This window comes from Coregonus clupeaformis, chromosome 8, assembly GCF_020615455.1.
Source record: "Coregonus clupeaformis isolate EN_2021a chromosome 8, ASM2061545v1, whole genome shotgun sequence".
NCBI lineage: Eukaryota > Metazoa > Chordata > Actinopteri > Salmoniformes > Salmonidae > Coregonus > Coregonus clupeaformis.
This window is the reverse complement of record NC_059199.1, coordinates 11,314,550-11,332,618: the sequence shown is the minus strand read 5'-3', so window position 1 is coordinate 11,332,618 and position 18,069 is coordinate 11,314,550. Positions and strand designations below refer to the sequence as shown.

Here is an 18,069-nt window from a genome sequence, read left to right as displayed (position 1 = left end):
CCCTATTTAACCCTGTGGCTCCCATTGTGTTCTGTGCGTGTTTGTTGTTTGTTCGCGGATGTCGTGAGTGAGCGGGTTTATTCCTCCCTGCGTGGAGGCTTCTTGTTACTTTACGTGTTTAAGTAAAGAAACGTTTTTCCCTTGAGTTCTGTGTCCTGTGCCTGACTTCAGTCTACCGCATACACTGACATCGTGACACCATGTGAGTTGTTCCCATTAATGGCATTTCTATTTTTCCCTTGAACGTTTTACTGTTCAACACTGAGACTGATAAATCTGCCGCTTTGAGCCCAGCAACAAAGGAGTTAACTTGGTCCACATTCCAGATTTGAGCTTTATAGCATTTTTCACTAGACTGTTTTCCTGTCATAAATAAACACTGACCGCCACCCGAAATATGAGAAAATTGGGTCTGATAAAAATGTCAATAAATGCTTGATACGTTGAGAGAGAGAGAGGGAGAGAGAGAGAGAGACAGAGAGAGGGAGAGAGAGAGACGTGGAAGTACAGAGTGAGAAAGATGGTGAGAGAAAGACAGAGGTGGAATGAGACAAATGAGAGAATTAGAAAAAAAGAGATCTGCATCAAGGTATATTATTTTGTTAGCTAGTTTGTTTTACATTCAGGTTGACCTGGTGCCAGACAGACAGAACTAAGGGGGAGAACATAGATTGTTCTAACGTTCAGACGGACTGTGATTATAAAACAGATTAAATCTCAGTTGACTATCCGATATCAATCCTACATTTTGTTTTTCATTTTCTTGCAAAATTGCAATCAACAGCTAATATAATATAACTATTTTTCTTATTTATTTTTCTTTAGCCCAAATGTATGGTGCTGTCTATAAAGATGAATTCTATATTTATTTTGTCTGTGCCTAAATGTCATAAATCTAATAACAATCTAAAAGTCACAGAATGTCACGGTTTCGGCCGAGGCTGCTCCTTCTCCTTGTTCGGGCAGGCTTCGGCGGTCGTCGTCTCCGGAGTACTAGCTGCCACCGTTCTATGTTTCGATGTTTGATTGGTTTTGTCTGTTTTGTTACACCTGTTCCTTGTTAGTGTTCATTATGCGTCCTATATAGTTCTCTTGAGTTTTGTCATGTGTTGTGTGTAATTGTTCGTTGTCACGTTGTGTGCTAGTTCGTTTATGTTCTCTCTGTGTTTTTGTTTAGAGAGAGTTCCGCACTTTGTGCGCCTTTGTTTTGCACTTTACCGAGTTGCGTAAAGTTCGCTTGCCTGCCTGGTTGCCTGTTGCCGTGTTTGGCTTGTTCTTTTGTCTTCACTAAAGACGTCAGTACGAAGCCTCTGTGTGTCCTGCGCATGATTCCACACCCCATCTACACTCAACCCTGACACAGAAGTTAAAGCATGCAATAAAAACTAGAAAAATAAACATTATTAAAAGGCCCTAACCCACAGTCTTGAGGTCATAGGTGCTAGGTCTGACAGTAGTTATTAAAGTGGGTTGTTTCCTTAAAGCCTACTCTCTGAGGCAAATATAGGTCCATTTGTCCATTGATTTCCTGTACCAGTCCATTAAAATCTTCAAATCATTGAGCAGGACCGATCGTGTGTCAATCCCTGAGATCTGACCATCTGAAAGTCTTTCACAACAAAAGGACACAACAATAAATAAAAGACTAGTCCTCCACCATCTTTCAGTCCTTCAGCTTCCTCTTCTTCTTCGCTTTCTTCTTCCGCCTCTTCTTGACCAGGTTGTTGGTGAGGAGGTTAGTCTCCCTATCATCTTCCTCCTCCTCTTTGTACCAGGGTCCCCACACCCCTCCGTTGAAGTTAGGGTTGGAGCGGGAGTCTTTAGCCGGGTAGCGCACCGGAATGGCCGTTCTATTGTACTGCGCTAGCCGCATTAGCATCTTCTTCACTATGTGTGGGTAGTGTAGCGACAGGTCCACTCTCTCGTAGGGATCGGATATGATGTTGAACAGCCAGACAGACTTCCCCTGGTCCCAGCGGACGTATTCGTTATGCCAGCGGTTGGTCAGAAGCAGATTGGAGAAGGTCTGCGGAGGGACCCAGTCGCTGTAGCCCGGCACCCCCGTCAGAAGCTTCCAGTGGCCCACCCGGAGGGCGGCTCGGATGGCCGTGTTCCAGAGGCCATAGCCGGCCTTCCATGAGCCGTTCTTTGCCTTGGTGTAGATGGGGTCGATGTTGTGCAGGATGTCGTGGCGGGGGGACTGGCGGCCCTCGCTGATGGCCTCCCACACGTCGTAGCCATCCAGGTTGAGGTCTTCGTCCAGGGTCCCCTCCCCCAGGGACACCAGGGTGGGGAACCAGTCTGTGATGTGGATCAACGCCCGGCATCGGGTCCCCTTGTTCAGTAGCAGGGGACTGTGGACGAAGCCTACGGCCCGGATGCCCCCCTCCCAGTAGGTGGCCTTGCTCCCCCTGAGGGGCCAGTTGCTGCCTCCAGCCATGGGCTGGCCCCCGTTGTCTGATGAGTACACTATCACCGTATTGTCGTAGAAACCGTAGCGCTTCAGTGCCAGCGTGAGGTTGTGGACGGCCTCGTCCAGGCAGGACACCATGGCGGCGTACTTGCGACGATGTAAGTTAGGGATGGACTTGTAGCGCTCCAAGTAGCGAGCGGGCACCTGTAGCGGGGAATGGACTGCCTGAAAGGCCAAGTAGAGGAATAAGGGTTTCTGGGGGTTGTGGTGAGCCAGGATGTCCACAGCTTTTTGGGTGAACATCAAGGTTGAGTATTGGCCCCGATCCTGTTCCCATGCTGCCTCCTCCCCTTCGTACAGGTCATAGCCACACATGCCGGGACCGTCACATTTATAGTGGCTGTAGTAGTCACCACTACCCAACAGCGACCCAAAGAATGTGTCGAAGCCGCGCTGGGTGGGCATGCAGCCACGCTTGTAGAAGCCCAGGTGCCACTTGCCCACCATATGGGTGGCGTAGCCCGCCTGCCGGAGCTTTTGGGGCAGCGTGACATTCTCCAGGGGCAGGCAGTTGGCCTGGGTGGGCCTGATGACTGAGTGCTGGAGGCCCGTGTGGATCTGGTACCTGCATGGGACACAGAGAAAAGAAAGGCTGCTAGTCAATCAACCAATCAACCAACCAATCAACCAAGCAAATCTTATCTATGACCTTTGTTACAAAGTACACCTCCAAAGAGAAGGCCAAGGTGACAGTGGCTAGGCAACACTTCTAGTTTGGATAAACATTGTGAAGAACCAGAGCGTAGAAGGAGAGACCATCCTCATCTCGCCAGCCAGAGTATCCAAAGTAGCCAGAGTATCCAAAACAAGTCATACATCATAAAGCGTTTGCTAACGTTTACAGTTAAATATAATATAGTTGGATGCAGTATTTTGGTATGACAGGTCCATACATGTGCCTGACATGATTCTACTATGGTGTTTGGACTTTTCCTTCCTCACTATCTGACATACACCAGTTAGCTTGGCTTCCTAAGCTTGGCTTCCATGGAATTCTATGCTTGAATTGTAGAGTTCCATGGTATATGATGTGCATATTCAAGTCTTTGCATGTACTTTTAGCAAACTGTATCTTGGAAGTGCATTTACTGTAGTGTACCCACTGCAATAACACCTTGCCCTTGACTTAACTTGAACTTTAATAGCAGACAGCATTCCTGTAGGTGTTTTATGGAAACGGGCTATTAATTCCCTGGATAACAGAAAGTAAAACATTTTGTTTAGTTGATGAAACATTGGAATGTTCTTAGCGGTTTTAGACTTAATTGGTTGTTCCCCGAGGTAATTCACTTAACATTTTCACAAAGCATTAAACTGTCAGACAGATGCTGACCAGGGTTTGCAAAATGGCATTAGGTGTGTGTGTGTGTGTGTGTGTTTTGGTTTACGTGAGTGTGTGTGCAAGCTGTATGTGTGAGTGGGTGTGTGTGTTAGTCTGCTTGTGTGTTTGCATGTGAAATGACAGAACAGGGATTAGCTAATGTACATCAGGAAAAAGTGGGGGCGAGGGTAATGGAGTAGTCTCTATGGCAGTCCCTAACTCCCTACAGTACAGTATACTATGGAGTCAGTCAGTCAGGAGGGAGGACTGTCTCTCTCAGTGAACATTTGAACACGTGGAGCACCTCCTCCTCCACCTCTCCTTCTCCTCCTCCTACAACGCTGCGTGACAGATGTGTCTCACAACGAACGTTGGTAGCAGTGTTGCTGTTTGTTCCCATCTCCATAAGACTGTCAGTGTAGTTACATTCTTCCAGGTGACTACCTCATGAAGCTGGTTGAGAGAATGCCAGGAGTGTGGAAAGCTGTCATCAAGGCAAAGGGTGGCTACTTTGAAGAATCTCAAATGTAAAATATATTTTGATTTGTTTAACATTTTTTTGGTTACTACATGATTCCATATGTGTTATTTCATAGTTTTGATGTCTTCACTATTATTCTACAATGTAGAAAATAGTACAAATAAAGAAAAACCCTTGAATGAGTGTCCAAACTTTTGACTAGTACTGTATATCTTTTTTTCAAATCCTTTATTTACAATATTCATCACGTGGCTACACACTTCTAATTCTGAAAAGTGAAAGCATACCTGTGTAGTAGTAGTAGGTTTCTATACAGTACCCAAGACCAATCTGTGAGAGCTACTGTGTAAAAGAAAAAGAGCTACTGTGTAAATACTGCAATGTGGATTCAATTGAGCACCTAATCTTCATTTTCAAGGTGATGATTGCACTTTTCTTCCCAACACAATGCCGCAATAAATGTGAGTCCACATTACAAATATACATTACAAATATTTGTTGGCGCCCCATGGGGCATTGGAATTTACACCGCAAGTGGCAATAGATGTCAAGAATTTGGCGCTTTACCACTGTGAGCTAACTGTTCAGAGCCATATTTGCTCGCAATGCACATTATTTTATTATCAGAGCGTGCCAGTGGACTTCTGGTAAGTATGCTTTAGTGAGAAAGTGTTTGGATCAGGTACAACTATGTTTACCCACCCCCAAAATTAATACTTATGTTTACCCACCCCTCGCACCTCAGCGCAATCGAGCTCATATAAGACAGGTACATTACCAATACTCGCTCTAGGGTTTGAAAATTCACTAACGAGTCCGCTTTTGGCAATTGTGCTGGCTTAACGCCAGATAAAAATGGAGCGCCTTAGTGTCTTTTTAAAGGAAAGGAGCCGTATGTTGTAGAAGACTCCTTTGGAAGCATCGGTGTTAAGTACATCTGAATGGGTCCAGAGATTCTCAACACTGGCAAATGCCACGTATACTCCCCCTTCTGGCCTCTAGGTCACCAGGCTGCTCTTTATTAAGCACACCTGTCACCATCGTAACGCGCACCAGCGCCTCATCAGACTCACCTGGACTCCATCACCTTCCTGATTACCTCCCCTATATATGTCACTCCCTTTGGTTCCTTCCCCAGGCGTTATTGATTCTGTTACTCTGTTCCTGTCTGGACGCTACTCTTGTTTTGTTCCATGTTTATTTATAATTAAATGCACTGCCTGTACTTGTTTCCCGACTCCCAGCGTACATTGCTACAGCAAATAACAAGTGGAGATGTTAAAAATTATATATCAACTTTTACATATAAAATGAAAGATATTGGTATATCAGAATTCATCTTTAAAGTCCAGAACGTGAGGATAGAAATGGAATCGATCATTTAATGTTAACCATCCAGGGGGGCACCAGAGCGGGATGTGAACCAGGGTGTTTGTTGGTTTCATGTGGGCCTGGGATGATCTGGGAACAAGGGTGTTTGTTGGTTTCATGTGGGCCTGGGATGATCTGGGAACAAGGGTGTTTGTTGGTTTCATGTGGGCCTGGGATGATCTGGGAACAAGGGTGTTTGTTGGTTTCATGTGGGCCTGGGATGATCTGGGAACCAGGGTGTTTGTTGGTTTCATGTGGGCCTGGAATGATCTGGGAACCAGGGTGTTTGTTGGTTTCATGTGGGCCTGGGATGATCTGGGAACCAGGGTGTTTGTTGGTTTCATGTGGGCCTGGGATGATCTGGGAACCAGAGTGTTCGTTGGTTACATGTGGACCTGGGATGATGGCTTCTCACCAGTTAGTGGTCTGAGCAGGGGACCTTTGCCCACCACTCCACAACAAACACACTCACTGGGGAATAGAGGAAGCATTGTTGTGCTGACTGAATATCATTAGCTGGATCCAATATGTCTACAAATAACTAATAGATGGATGGGAAAAAGAGAGAGGAGGGAGAACCAACATCTGTCTTAGGGTAGAGACTAGAGAGACTCAATCAAGTGAGCTCTTTGGAGGTCCATGGTGGAACTTGGAGCTGAGCTTGTGGGCTTTGACTACAGCTCAATCTGAACCTGTTTACCCCAATGGACATATGTGGACTTTAACTCAACAGACTTTACAACCCTTGATAAAATGCGCAGAGCAAGCTTTCATAAAACGCTTTAGTTTCCATCTATAGGCCATATCTCCGTATTGCTCTTTTCACAAGCAATTACACGTTCATATTTATTATCTTCCTTTGCACATTAATGTTCATAAAACACTCTTTCTGGAGGTTTTCTGCTCCATTATCTTCCCTCTCTGCCAGACGTGGACCAGTTTGTATACATTCTATCGGCGCATATATTTGATTTTCCATTCCATGCCTTCACTTCATTTGTTTTTATTTGTCCAGCTTCGTGTTAAAGCCAAGGATTGAAATCTAGGTTTGAGAGGAAAGGACATTGTCTCCCTGAGGGTATCTTAACTTCCCGATGATCAAGCCCCACAAAATCACAATGGAACACAACTCCAAGCGCAGATGCATCCCAGAGCTGTGTGTGTCTGTGTTCATGCGAAAGGGAGCGAGGGTGCGTGCATGAGCAGGAGAGCTTGTGCATTCACCATCTACTCCTAAACCTCCTGAGTCTTGCTGGGTTGCTGGTACTCGCATTCCAAAAGTTTACTGGCGTGTAATGAGACTGTCATGCCACGCATGGAGTCTCTGATCCCTACATAGATCAGTCATCTGAACAGAAGGTCTTGACGTGGACTGGTACAAGGTGGAACTCCAGGAATTCCAAAGTATTCTGGTCTATATCTATAGGATTTGGGGATTTCAAGGGAATGGTGCATTGGCCTGGACTTTGTATGGGTCTTGAGTGGTTGAAGGACAGTTATGCTTTCTAGTCTTTATAGGCCCTTAAAAAGATGACTGGAGTAATGAGCATATTCAAGATGTGCCCCCCTTCCCCCAGCCCCACCCCGTGTCGAATACAGCCCATTTACAGACACCTAGTAACGTATTTCATGGCATGAACAGGCCTCTAGGTGTCAAAGGTTGAGGGTTGAAGGCCAGCCAGCTCCACTTTCGATGCCCAACAAGGATCTGGAGTCATGCCAGGCAGTAAAAACATTTAGTAGTTGTTTCCTACTTTTGCTTCCCTTCCATATACAGGGCCATTACATTCTGAGGCTAAACCGAATTACAGTACAGCAACAATCTCAAACACCCACTGTAATCACACTAGCACACTAGCTATCTCTATGGTTTCTTTACACAACCACTGGACCGCTAGGCCAACAAAACACACACGCCATTAAACACAAATCACCAAATGCAGCTTGCAAAAGCAGAGTCCCACAAGGCACAAGGGGAAACAACTACTAGGCTACCCAGCCTCCGAGTTCTAGGCCTGTACCAGCTTCAAAACCATCACTATCCCTGGGCCAGGGCCTGGCTGCATGGGCCAACCATTTAACTGTTCCACGTCCTCCCTACATATGGTTCAAATAAGCAGCCTCTCCTCTGCTTTCTAAAGCTAATCAAATTCAGCCTTGGAGCGGTGTGGCTCCTTCGTTTATTGCCTTCCTCCCTCCTCACTTCTATTCACTATCTCTCTGACTGCCCCTTCAATCTAACTCTGCTGCTCCCACCTTGGCACTCGTCCTCTTTAACCTCTCTCTCAGACTTTCTCTTCCAGCACTCAAACACTGTAGATTCCTTCATTCCCGTCCAGACCCTCCCTAACACCTTCTTCATTCCCTTATTCACACGTTGGCCTTGCTTCACTTATCCACGGGTTCACTTCATCAACCAACCCAGTGTGTATTAGCTCTGCAACCCAGTGTGCAGGGATGGAGTGAGTGTCTGGGGTGAAGGAGAGAGAGAGAAAAAAATAAGTGACTGCTCAGTGAAGCGACAGGAGGTGGGTGAGTGAGAGAAGCAGGGAGACTGTGGACCGAGTCAGCATGGGGTCTGGAGAAGTGGAAGATGAGACTTGACTGGGGTGAGAGGTAAAAGGGATAAAAGTAGCTCTGTGCAAATCAACTATGACTCTGGTTTGATAGCTACAACATACAGCGCCTCGACACTGTAAGGGAGCACAGTGTTTGGTCTTACAAAGCTGCCCTTAAAAGTTGGTTGCTATCTACGTTGGCAATTATTTGTTTGTTGACGGACAGCGGTTTATCAGAGATGTGGGCCTTTGATAGCGAAATTTAATTTAGCTTTACGTCGATTCCTCCTGCTTGGCAGGTTGTCAAGTGTGACCGCTGAGTCGTCCCCCGTGGGAAGCAGGGAGTGAGGGAGTGATAGAGAGAGTGGGCGGGGGAGGGAGAGGGAGTGTGTGTTTCAGGAGATGGAGGAGGAAAGGTCTTCTGGCTCCCTTTACAATCGTTTTTACTAGGGTGGCCACGTACAAATCGATATTAAATGAGTGTGTCTGAGGATGTCCATGTGGAGTTATACAGATGTAGGATCTTAATTTGAGCCAGTTTGCTACAGCAGGAAAATAATCCTGCAGCAACAGGAAATGTGAACTATTATGCGGATTATAATTAATTGACATTTTTGTAGGGGTTGACACATTTTTCATAAGGTAAAAATAAAGTCTGAAATTTCAAAGTGGAAATTACACACTTCAGAAGCCTTTTTAATGTTTAAAAAATGTCCTGCATATCAGGGAAGTTCAACAGCAACAGGGTGATCAAATGAAGATCATATATCTGTACCGTATCAAGGGGGGGTACCGTACCGATCTGTTCTGCAGAACCTGTCATGGGGGGTTTGACTTGTTTGTCTTCTACTCTTCTCCATTACTGACTCCATAACGTGATCTCAGTCTAGATAACCTGATGAGGTTGACGGAGGTGAAGACTGAAACATGTTTTTTAAAAAGGAGCAGGGCTTCGGTTGCTGGGTCAGTCTTGCATGCTGCCAGCAGGTCACTGATCTCTGATAACGAAGGTCCTGACGGCAGGAGACAGTGGGCACCTGTGTGTGAAAGGATCAAGCTGGGCTTCTCTCTGGTGTCCAGGTGTTGCATTACAGCAAAGGGGGAGTGGTTGAGTGGGATGGAAAACGTCCGATCTGGCCATCTCTAACCCTGCACAACAAGCTGAGTTGAACGAGTTGATTCTGGAAAAACCCTCGCTACCCATAGACCATTGTCACCATCACAACGATAGCTTCTCTTTTAGGATCACTGACCGCAACGATAGTGTGTGGGGGCATGGTCGTAGGGGGAGGGGGAGTGGGCGCATCGGGGTTGAGCAAGAGGGTTTCGAGTGATTTTGGGATGATTGTGCAGACCTACTCCTGAACTGAAAAGCGTATTCAATGGAGAGTGCTTCACAGTCCAGAAATATGCTTTATCGGGCTTCATGCAAGGTTGTTTCTTCAGCTGCTCTTTCCACTGAAAGGCCTCAACACCAGCTCCTACTATGCAAACACAGTAGATGAAACACAGGGTAATCTATTTCTTTCTCACCAGAATAAAGCGCTCACCTCTTCCCTGTAATGCCCAGGCAGTGGCGGTGCCATGGGGAATAAGAAGGAAGAAATGGGGGATATTAGCTCTACTTGAACCTCATTACCATACATGTCAACGTGCCCTGGGATATCTGGATGTTTATTTTGACCTGTCAGTCACCTTCAGTCCCCTAGCTAGAGATGAATATTTATGAGGCAAGGCAACTAGACAACTACATATAGTGACAATTGAGAAAAACACATTTCAAAACTATGGCTCTCCGGTGTATAAGGGTGGTTTACAATGGAGGAGCTAAACAAACTGTAACGGAATTACTGCAACTATCGGAATACAATACAATACAGTACAATACAGTACAGTGGAGTACAATACAGTACAGTAGAGTACAGTACAATACAGTCCAATACAGTACGGTACAATACAGTACAGTAGTCCAATTCGGTCCAATACAGTAGAGTAAAGTCCAGTATATTTTATTGTGCTCTATTGTACTGAACTCTACTTTACTGCACTGAACTCTACTGTACTGAACTATGTGGTCCTCTGTAGCTCAATTGGTAGAGCATGGCGCTTGTAACGCCAGGGTAGTGGGTTCGATCCCCGGGACCACCCATACGTAAAAATGTATGCGCACATGACTGTAAGTCGCTTTGGATAAAAGCGTCTGCTAAATGGCATATTATAGTTTTAATGCTCTACTGCACTGTACTCTACTGTGATTTGTGATGTCCAAACTTGTAATTATGCATTTCTGTGTAGTAGAGATCAGGGACCCATGATGTAATTTCATTACCGTAATTCCGTTAAGAGTGTAAATCCACTTAATTTACTGTAGTTCAATAACCAATAGAGATTGTTTAAAACTCAAGGTGTCATGTCATAGCTGTCAATCCATTCATTCTGCAGACATCGCATAAAACCTGAGGGAGATTTTACCGTACTTCCGTTACCAAAGTTTGCATCTGCACAGTTCTTCCACTAAATTAGTTTTTGTAAATGTTTCAGTGGAAATTGTTAAAGGTAGTCCTTGTGCATAGAGTTGTATGGTTTGTTAAACTTTTAAATCAATGTTTTTGGTTTGGCATACATTTTACAGTAAAAAGACTGATTAAAAGCATAATTCCGTTACTGCAGAATTGCCCATATGTTTTGGTGTTTCACGCCTCAAAGGACACTAAGCGTCGAGCAAAAGTTTAAAGATCACAACAACCACACGTTCAGCACTATATTCAAGTTACTATATCGTAGCCCGCAAACGGGGAAAAGCATGAACATCTTGACATTTTAACGCTCCTATAGAACGGATCATTGGTCAGACAATTATAGACATCTGCTGAAGTCCCACCGCAAGTCATGGAAGGGAAATCAATACAGTCTGTTCCCTGTAACATACAGCACATAGAACACCGCTGTACCATAGCTGTCCTCACATTTCCGATCACATTCGTGACACACACATCCACACACCACTTCTAAAGGGCCCCTAATCTCCCCTTTTGGAGGACCCCCTTCTGTTTTGAATCATAGATACACCCTCCACCACCACTCTCTTGCAATCATCCTCCCAGAAGTAGCCTGGTAACATAATCGAACACCTACATTTCCATATGGATGCTACTACTACAGTACCAGCCCTTTTTACCGTACGAGAGGGGTGGGTGGAGGGGGCAACAGGGGTGGGTGGAGGGGGCAACAGGGGAGGGTGGAGGGGGCAACAGGGGAGGGTGGAGGGGGCAACAGGGGGTGGGTGGAGGGGGCAACAGGGGAGGGTGGAGGGGGCAACAGGGGAGGGTGGAGGGGGCAACAGGGGAGGGTGGAGGGGGCAACAGGGGAGGGTGGAGGGGGCAACAGGGGAGGGTGGAGGGGGCAACAGGGGAGGGTGGAGGGGGCAACAGGGGGTGGGTGGAGGGGGCAACAGGGGAGGGTGGAGGGGGCAACAGGGGAGGGTGGAGGGGGCAACAGGGGAGGGTGGAGGGGGCAACAGGGGAGGGTGGAGGGGGCAATAGGGGAGGGTGGAGGGGGCAACAGGGGAGACACTTTTCTCATTATTTTCCCGGACGCTAGCCAGAAGAGGTACCTAGCAACCTTCCCGTTTCCTAAGGAGCGAAACAGATGCTGCTGTAGGCAGGCATCTCTATAGGGACAATCCTGTGTGTGTGTGTGTGTGTATGTGTGTGTGTGTGTGTGTGTGTGTGTGTGTGTGTGTGTGTGTGTGTGTGTGTGTGTGGAGAAAATAAAATGTTGATGTGAAACATAAGCTACACTACAAAGTGAAACCGCAATCAGGCTACCCTGATGTAGTCACCACTGCTCTCTAATAAATCTGTAGCGTTTCCTTCTGTGGACCCAAAACACAAGGTGGTTGCTATAGGGAAAGCCAAGAGTGTTTCCACTTGCAAACAGTTATGTCGTTACTGTGCTGACGTGCTTTCTTCTACTGCATCCAATTATGTTTTGTAATTTAATCTGCTGCAATCTTGTTGCGCTTCCAGCATTTTTATACGGTGTGCTTTTGCATTTCAGTGTCTTGAGAACAGTAACTCTGCAGTCAGTCTGCATAGACTTGCAAGTCACATTGCATTTGCATGCAGAAGGGGGATACTTCACAGGGCCCTTCTATTAAACTCCAGTGCAAAACAGTCATAATGCAACAAGGGATTTTAACTATCTAGTAATCAAGTCTACAAAAAAATATGCCACCCATGCACAACTACATGTTGACCATTGACCACCTTACCTGTATTAAGGCAGAATTTGTGGAAATTAGTTTGGTATTTGGTATTTTATTGGGATCCCCATTAGCTGTTGCAAAAGCAGCAGCTACTCTTCCTGGGGTCCACACAAAACATGAAACATGACATAATACAGAACATTAAAAGACAAGAACAGCTCAAGGACAGAATTACATACATTTTTAATAGGTTTGAATGAGAAGACACAATAACCAGACGCCCCGGGATGCAGATGGATTACATGCAAACTTCACCAGCCACGTTGCGTGCACATACATTTTATTCAATCATTTTACCCACGCATACATGTTATTTAATCATTTCATCCACACCGCTCATGCGCGTGACCGAGCAATAGAACTTCAGGAAGATACAAACCCACATGGATGCTTGAAAGACAAATGAGGAAAGATAACTACCTAAAAACTAACTAGGTTTCCCTTTTTATATGTTGATTGATCATCGGAGTAGAGAAAGCACCATTTTCTTATGACTCCGGGTAAACATTCTACAAAGAACCAGCTAAAAAGAGGACCATATGCATGTCAAGTAAAATAACTAACAACCCAATGTTAATCTCCTAGGACAAACTAGTTAGCAACAGCCACCTAGCTAAATGTCCATGAATGTTTCATGTGTGTTTCGACCTGCCCTCAAATTAATGTAGTTGGTAAACAGTTAGTTTTGATATTTTAACCTGCCTGTCATGATCGTGTCTGGTGTGGATGGACAAAATCAACATGCGCGCGATGGCGCAAACCGACTCACGCGCGTGGCCGTGTAGTCAGCATGTTAGTCACCTCTTCACTTTATAACACATTTATAAACACTTGCATTGTGCATTGTGCATTGACCACAACTGAATGACCACTAGACAGTAGGATAAACGTACCTGCCAGTCATCAATTGACTCCTGGAGGGGCTACAGAGAGGCTGCACGTAGTAATTTTCCAGTTTCACTCCCTGCGCTGCCAGTCTGTCCAGAGTTGGGGTTTTGATCTCGGACCCATGGTAGCCCACGTCCCGGAAGCCTTGGTCATCAACCAGGATGAAAATGATGTGAGGTTGAGTAGTTGGCTTGTCAAGTTCATTCACTCGGTTTTGCAAATTGCCATTCCAATTTTCCCACGACATCTGATAGCCCCATGTTGGTGAAGTAAAAGCAAATAAACTTGCCAGGACACTGAAGAGAAACATCTTCACCCCCTCCGTTTACGCTGCATCAAAACCAAAACATTCGAATTATTGTATCACTCTCTCGCAAAAAAATAAAAAAATAATAAAAGCGATAGTTGTTTGCTACATTGTACATTGCAACAAAGTTGCTAGTTGTCATAGTGGACAGAGCGTGAGTGCGGTGGCGCGCTGCACATGTTCGGGGATAACAGCAACACTTGAAAAGTGGGTTCGCATTGTTCTCAATAGCCTATTCTCCTACTCTAGCCCAATGACAGCGTTTGTGTTCGGAAGCCGACGATATACCAGTCCAGTATCTTCAAATTCTGCAATAAGTGTGTTTGAAGTCACCAAAACGTTAATCCAAAACTTGTGGAATGTAAAACACATCTTCCCGTTGGAATGTTTTATTCCTCGTTTGAAACGTCGTTCTTACCAAAGTCATTGAATTTACGTCACTGTCTTGCTAAGCAAACAGTCAAAAAATCTAACCCGTACCTCATTTATGTTTCGTCTGGGACTTGAGAGATCACTCAACAGGTTGGTTTTTGGAGCTCAGTTTATTTCCATCCGAATGTTCCTCCTCTCTCAGCAACGGCGAATCTGCTTTTCAAGATCCACCCTGAGCTCTGCCAGCACGCTCTCCTCGCGCTTCCTCGTCAACTGCTCAACACTGCAGAACTGAAAGCTCAATTCATGCAGCATATTGACACTGCCTCTGCGTTCTGTCATTTCAACATCCCTGTCTGACTCTCTCTACCAAGGTCAACACATTTAAATGGGAGTAGGCTATTGGGCTACAAAAAACATTTGCATCAACCTATTGGGTTGTGAGTGACCGTGTCAATGCAAATAATGGTATCCATTTCAACTGTCTTCTCGAATATAATCGATTTGTTTTCTCATAACTCCTAGAGGAAAGCAACATGTTTTACTTCTCTGGATTTTCAGACCTGCAAGGAGTGACATTTACAGTGGCGATTTTAGTATGTACATCTTGGAGAGGCAAAAAAAAAAAGTGTTTTAGATGCATGCCAGCAAAGCCACTACACAACACAACACTAAACAATACATTAATTGCACTATAACGGTGACAAACGGTGCCCACGAACTGTTAGGGCCTACATAAAGTTGTCCCAACAGCAGAATCCCAACAGCAGTCCCACTCCCAACACCTTACTACTACTACACCTGGCTATCAGCTGAGCCTTGTCTGGCAGCCTCATTTACTGCCTTAAAAAAAAAACATAGCTGATATGGCTGACTTGCTTAAACAAATATGCTTTCTACTGACAATTGAGATGTACAAACTATGGCATAAGGGGATGACGAGCAGATAAGAGGCAATCAGTAATTTTGATTAAGACATGAATGAGCAAGCTAGGACGGACGTAGTCAATATAACTATTTGTTCAGCACTTTTGAAATGTACAGCGTGTGATGCGTGATTTGAAGGAGTCAGGCGCAGGAGGGTAAATCAAAGTAAACAGAGTTTATTCCGTAATCCAGCGTAACCAGTCCAGTGCGCAAAACAGGCACACTGGAACAAACATGCACACAGGGAAAATACCCCGGCAATACAAAATACTGAGCTCAACCGAGCTACTAATCCTCACAATGAACAATCACCCACAAGGACAAGGGGGCAGAGGGAACACTTAAACACGTACTAATGAGAGGAATATGAACCAGGTGTTTGTAATTGACAAGACAGGACAAATGGAATGATGAGATATGGAGCGGCAGTGGCTAGAAGCCCGGTGACGACGAACGCCAAAGCCTGCCCGAACAAGGAGGGGAGGCAGCTTCGGAGGAAGTCGTGACAGTACCCCCCCTTGATGCGCAGCTCCAGCAGCATGCCGACCCCGGCCTCGGGGCAGGGCGAGCCGGAATGGCGACGGTGGAAATCCCGCAACAGGGAGGGATCGAGAATATCCATCACCGGGACCCAGCACCGTTCCTCCGGACCGTACCCCTCCCACTCCACGAGGTACTGAAGGCCCCCCACCCGACGCCTCGAATCCAGGATGGAACGGACGGAGTACGCCGGGGCCCCCTCGATGTCCAGAGGAGGCGGAGGGAGCTCCCGCACCTCAGACTCCTGTAGTGTACCAGGCACCACCGGCCTGAGGAGAGACACATGAAACGAGGGGTTAATATGGTAATCATGGGGGAGTAATAACCTATAGGTAACCTCGCTGCTTCTCCTCAGGACTTTGGAGTATTTTTTACATTATTATTATTTTATTTTTTTATTGGGGGGTGGGGGGGTAGATCAGCTTTAATATTGCAGATACAGTGAGGGAAAAAAGTATTTGATCCCCTGCTGATTTTGTATGTTTGCCCACTGACAAAGACATGATCAGTCTATAATTTTAATGGTAGGTTTATTTGAACAGTGAGAGACAGAATAACAACAACAAAATCCAGAAAAACACATGTCAAAAATTTTACAAATTGATTTGCATTTTAATGAGGGAAATAAGTATTTGACCCCTCTGCAAAACATGACTCAGTACTTGGTGGCAAAACCCTTGTTGGCAATCACAGAGGTCAGAGCTTTCTTGTAGTTGGCCACCAGGTTTGCACACATCTCAGGAGGGATTTTGTCCCACTCCTCTTTGCAGATCTTCTCCAAGTCATTAAGGTTTCGAGGCTGACGTTTGGCAACTCGAACCTTCAGCTCCCTCCACAGATTTCCTATGGGATTAAGGTCTGGAGACTGGCTAGGCCACTCCAGGACTTTAATGTGCCTCTTCGTGAGCCACTCCTTTGTTGCTTTGGCCGTGTGTTTTGGGTCATTGTCATGCTGGAATACCCATCCACGACCCATTTTCAATGCCCTGGCTGAGGGAAGGAGGTTCTCACCCAAGATTTGACGTTACATGGCCCCGTCCATCGTCCCTTTGATGCGGTGAAGTTGTCCTGTCCTCTTAGCAGAAAAACACCCCTAAAGCATAATGTTTCCACCTCAATGTTTGACGGTGGGGATGGTGTTCTTGGGGTCATGGGCAGCTTTCCTCCTCCTCCAAACATTTTTTTTTTTTTGGGGGGTAGATCAGCTTAATATTGCAGATAGATTGTAACTTCCATCAATGTAATTGTCTGCATCACTTCCAATCCCCCATGTTTTTTTGTTATATATATACAGTGGGGAGAACAAGTATTTGATACACTGCCGATTTTGCAGGTTTTCCTACTTACAAAGCATGTAGAAGTCTGTAATTTTTATCATAGGTACACTTCAACTGTGAGAGACTGAATCTAAAACAAAAATCCAGAAAATCACATTGTATGATTTTTAAGTAATTAATTTGCATTTTATTGATCACCTACCAACCAGTAAGAATTCCGGCTCTCACAGACCTGTTAGTTTTTCTTTAAGAAGCCCTCCTGTTCTCCACTCATTACCTGTATTAACTGCACCTGTTTGAACTCGTTACCTGTATAAAAGACACCTGTCCACACACTCAATCAAACAGACTCCAACCTCTCCACAATGGCCAAGACCAGAGAGCTGTGTAAGGACATCAGGGATAAAATTGTAGACCTGCACAAGGCTGGGATGGGCTACAGGACAATAGGCAAGCAGCTTGGTGAGAAGGCAACAACTGTTGGCGCAATTATTAGAAAATGGAAGAAGTTCAAGATGACGGTCAATCACCCTCAGTCTGGGGCTCCATGCAAGATCTCACCTCGTGGGGCATCAATGATCATGAGGAAGGTGAGGGATCAGCCCAGAACTACACGGCAGGACCTGGTCAATGACCTGAAGAGAGCTGGGACCACAGTCTCAAAGAAAACCATTAGTAACAAACTACGCCGTCATGGATTAAAATCCTGCAGCGCACGCAAGGTCCCCCTGTTCAAGCCAGCGCATGTCCAGGCGCGTCTGAAGTTTGCCAATGACCATCTGGATGATCCAGAGGAGGAATGGGAGAAGGTCATGTGGTCTGATGAGACAAAAAGAGAGCTTTTTGGTCTAAACTCCACTCACCGTGTTTGGAGGAAGAAGAAGGATGAGTACAACCCCAAGAACACCATCCCAACCATGAAGCATGGAGGTGGAAACATCATTCTTTGGGGATGCTTTTCTGCAAAGGGGACAGGACGACTGCACCGTATTGAGGGGAGGATGGATGGGGCCATGTATCGCGAGATCTTGGCCAACAACCTCCTTCCCTCAGTAAGAGCATTGAAGATGGGTCGTGGCTGGATCTTCCAGCATGACAACGACCCGAAACACACAGCCAGGGCAACTAAGGAGTGGCTCCGTAAAAAGCATCTCAAGTTCCTGGAGTGGCCTAGCCAGTCTCCAGACCTGAACCCAATAGAAAATCTTCGGAGGGAGCTGAAAGTCCGTATTGCCCAGCAACAGCCCCGAAACCTGAAGGATCTGGAGAAGGTCTGTATGGAGGAGT

General features: G+C 45.7%; 1 protein-coding gene across 1 annotated transcript; it reads right to left on the bottom strand.

Moving 5' to 3' along the window:
* Window positions 1-1,299: 1,299 nt before the first annotated feature.
* On the bottom strand, window positions 1,300-14,341 carry LOC121572693 (arylsulfatase J-like). Its single transcript, XM_041884715.1, has 2 exons — window positions 13,365-14,341; window positions 1,300-3,038 (listed from the first exon to the last, which is right to left on the bottom strand). Exons 1-2 carry the CDS (start codon window positions 13,667-13,669, stop codon window positions 1,664-1,666), a joined length of 1,680 nt encoding a protein of 559 aa, XP_041740649.1. The 5' UTR covers window positions 13,670-14,341; the 3' UTR covers window positions 1,300-1,663.
* Window positions 14,342-18,069: the final 3,728 nt, after the last annotated feature.

Coding starts and splice junctions, on each gene's coding strand:
- LOC121572693 (XM_041884715.1), bottom strand. CDS start 13,669: ATGTTTCTCTTCAGTGTCCTGGCAAGTTTATTTGCTTTTACTTCACCA. Junction 3,039..13,364: donor AGTCAATTGATGACTGGCAG/GTACGTTTATCC, acceptor TGTCCCATGCAG/GTACCAGATCCACACGGGCC.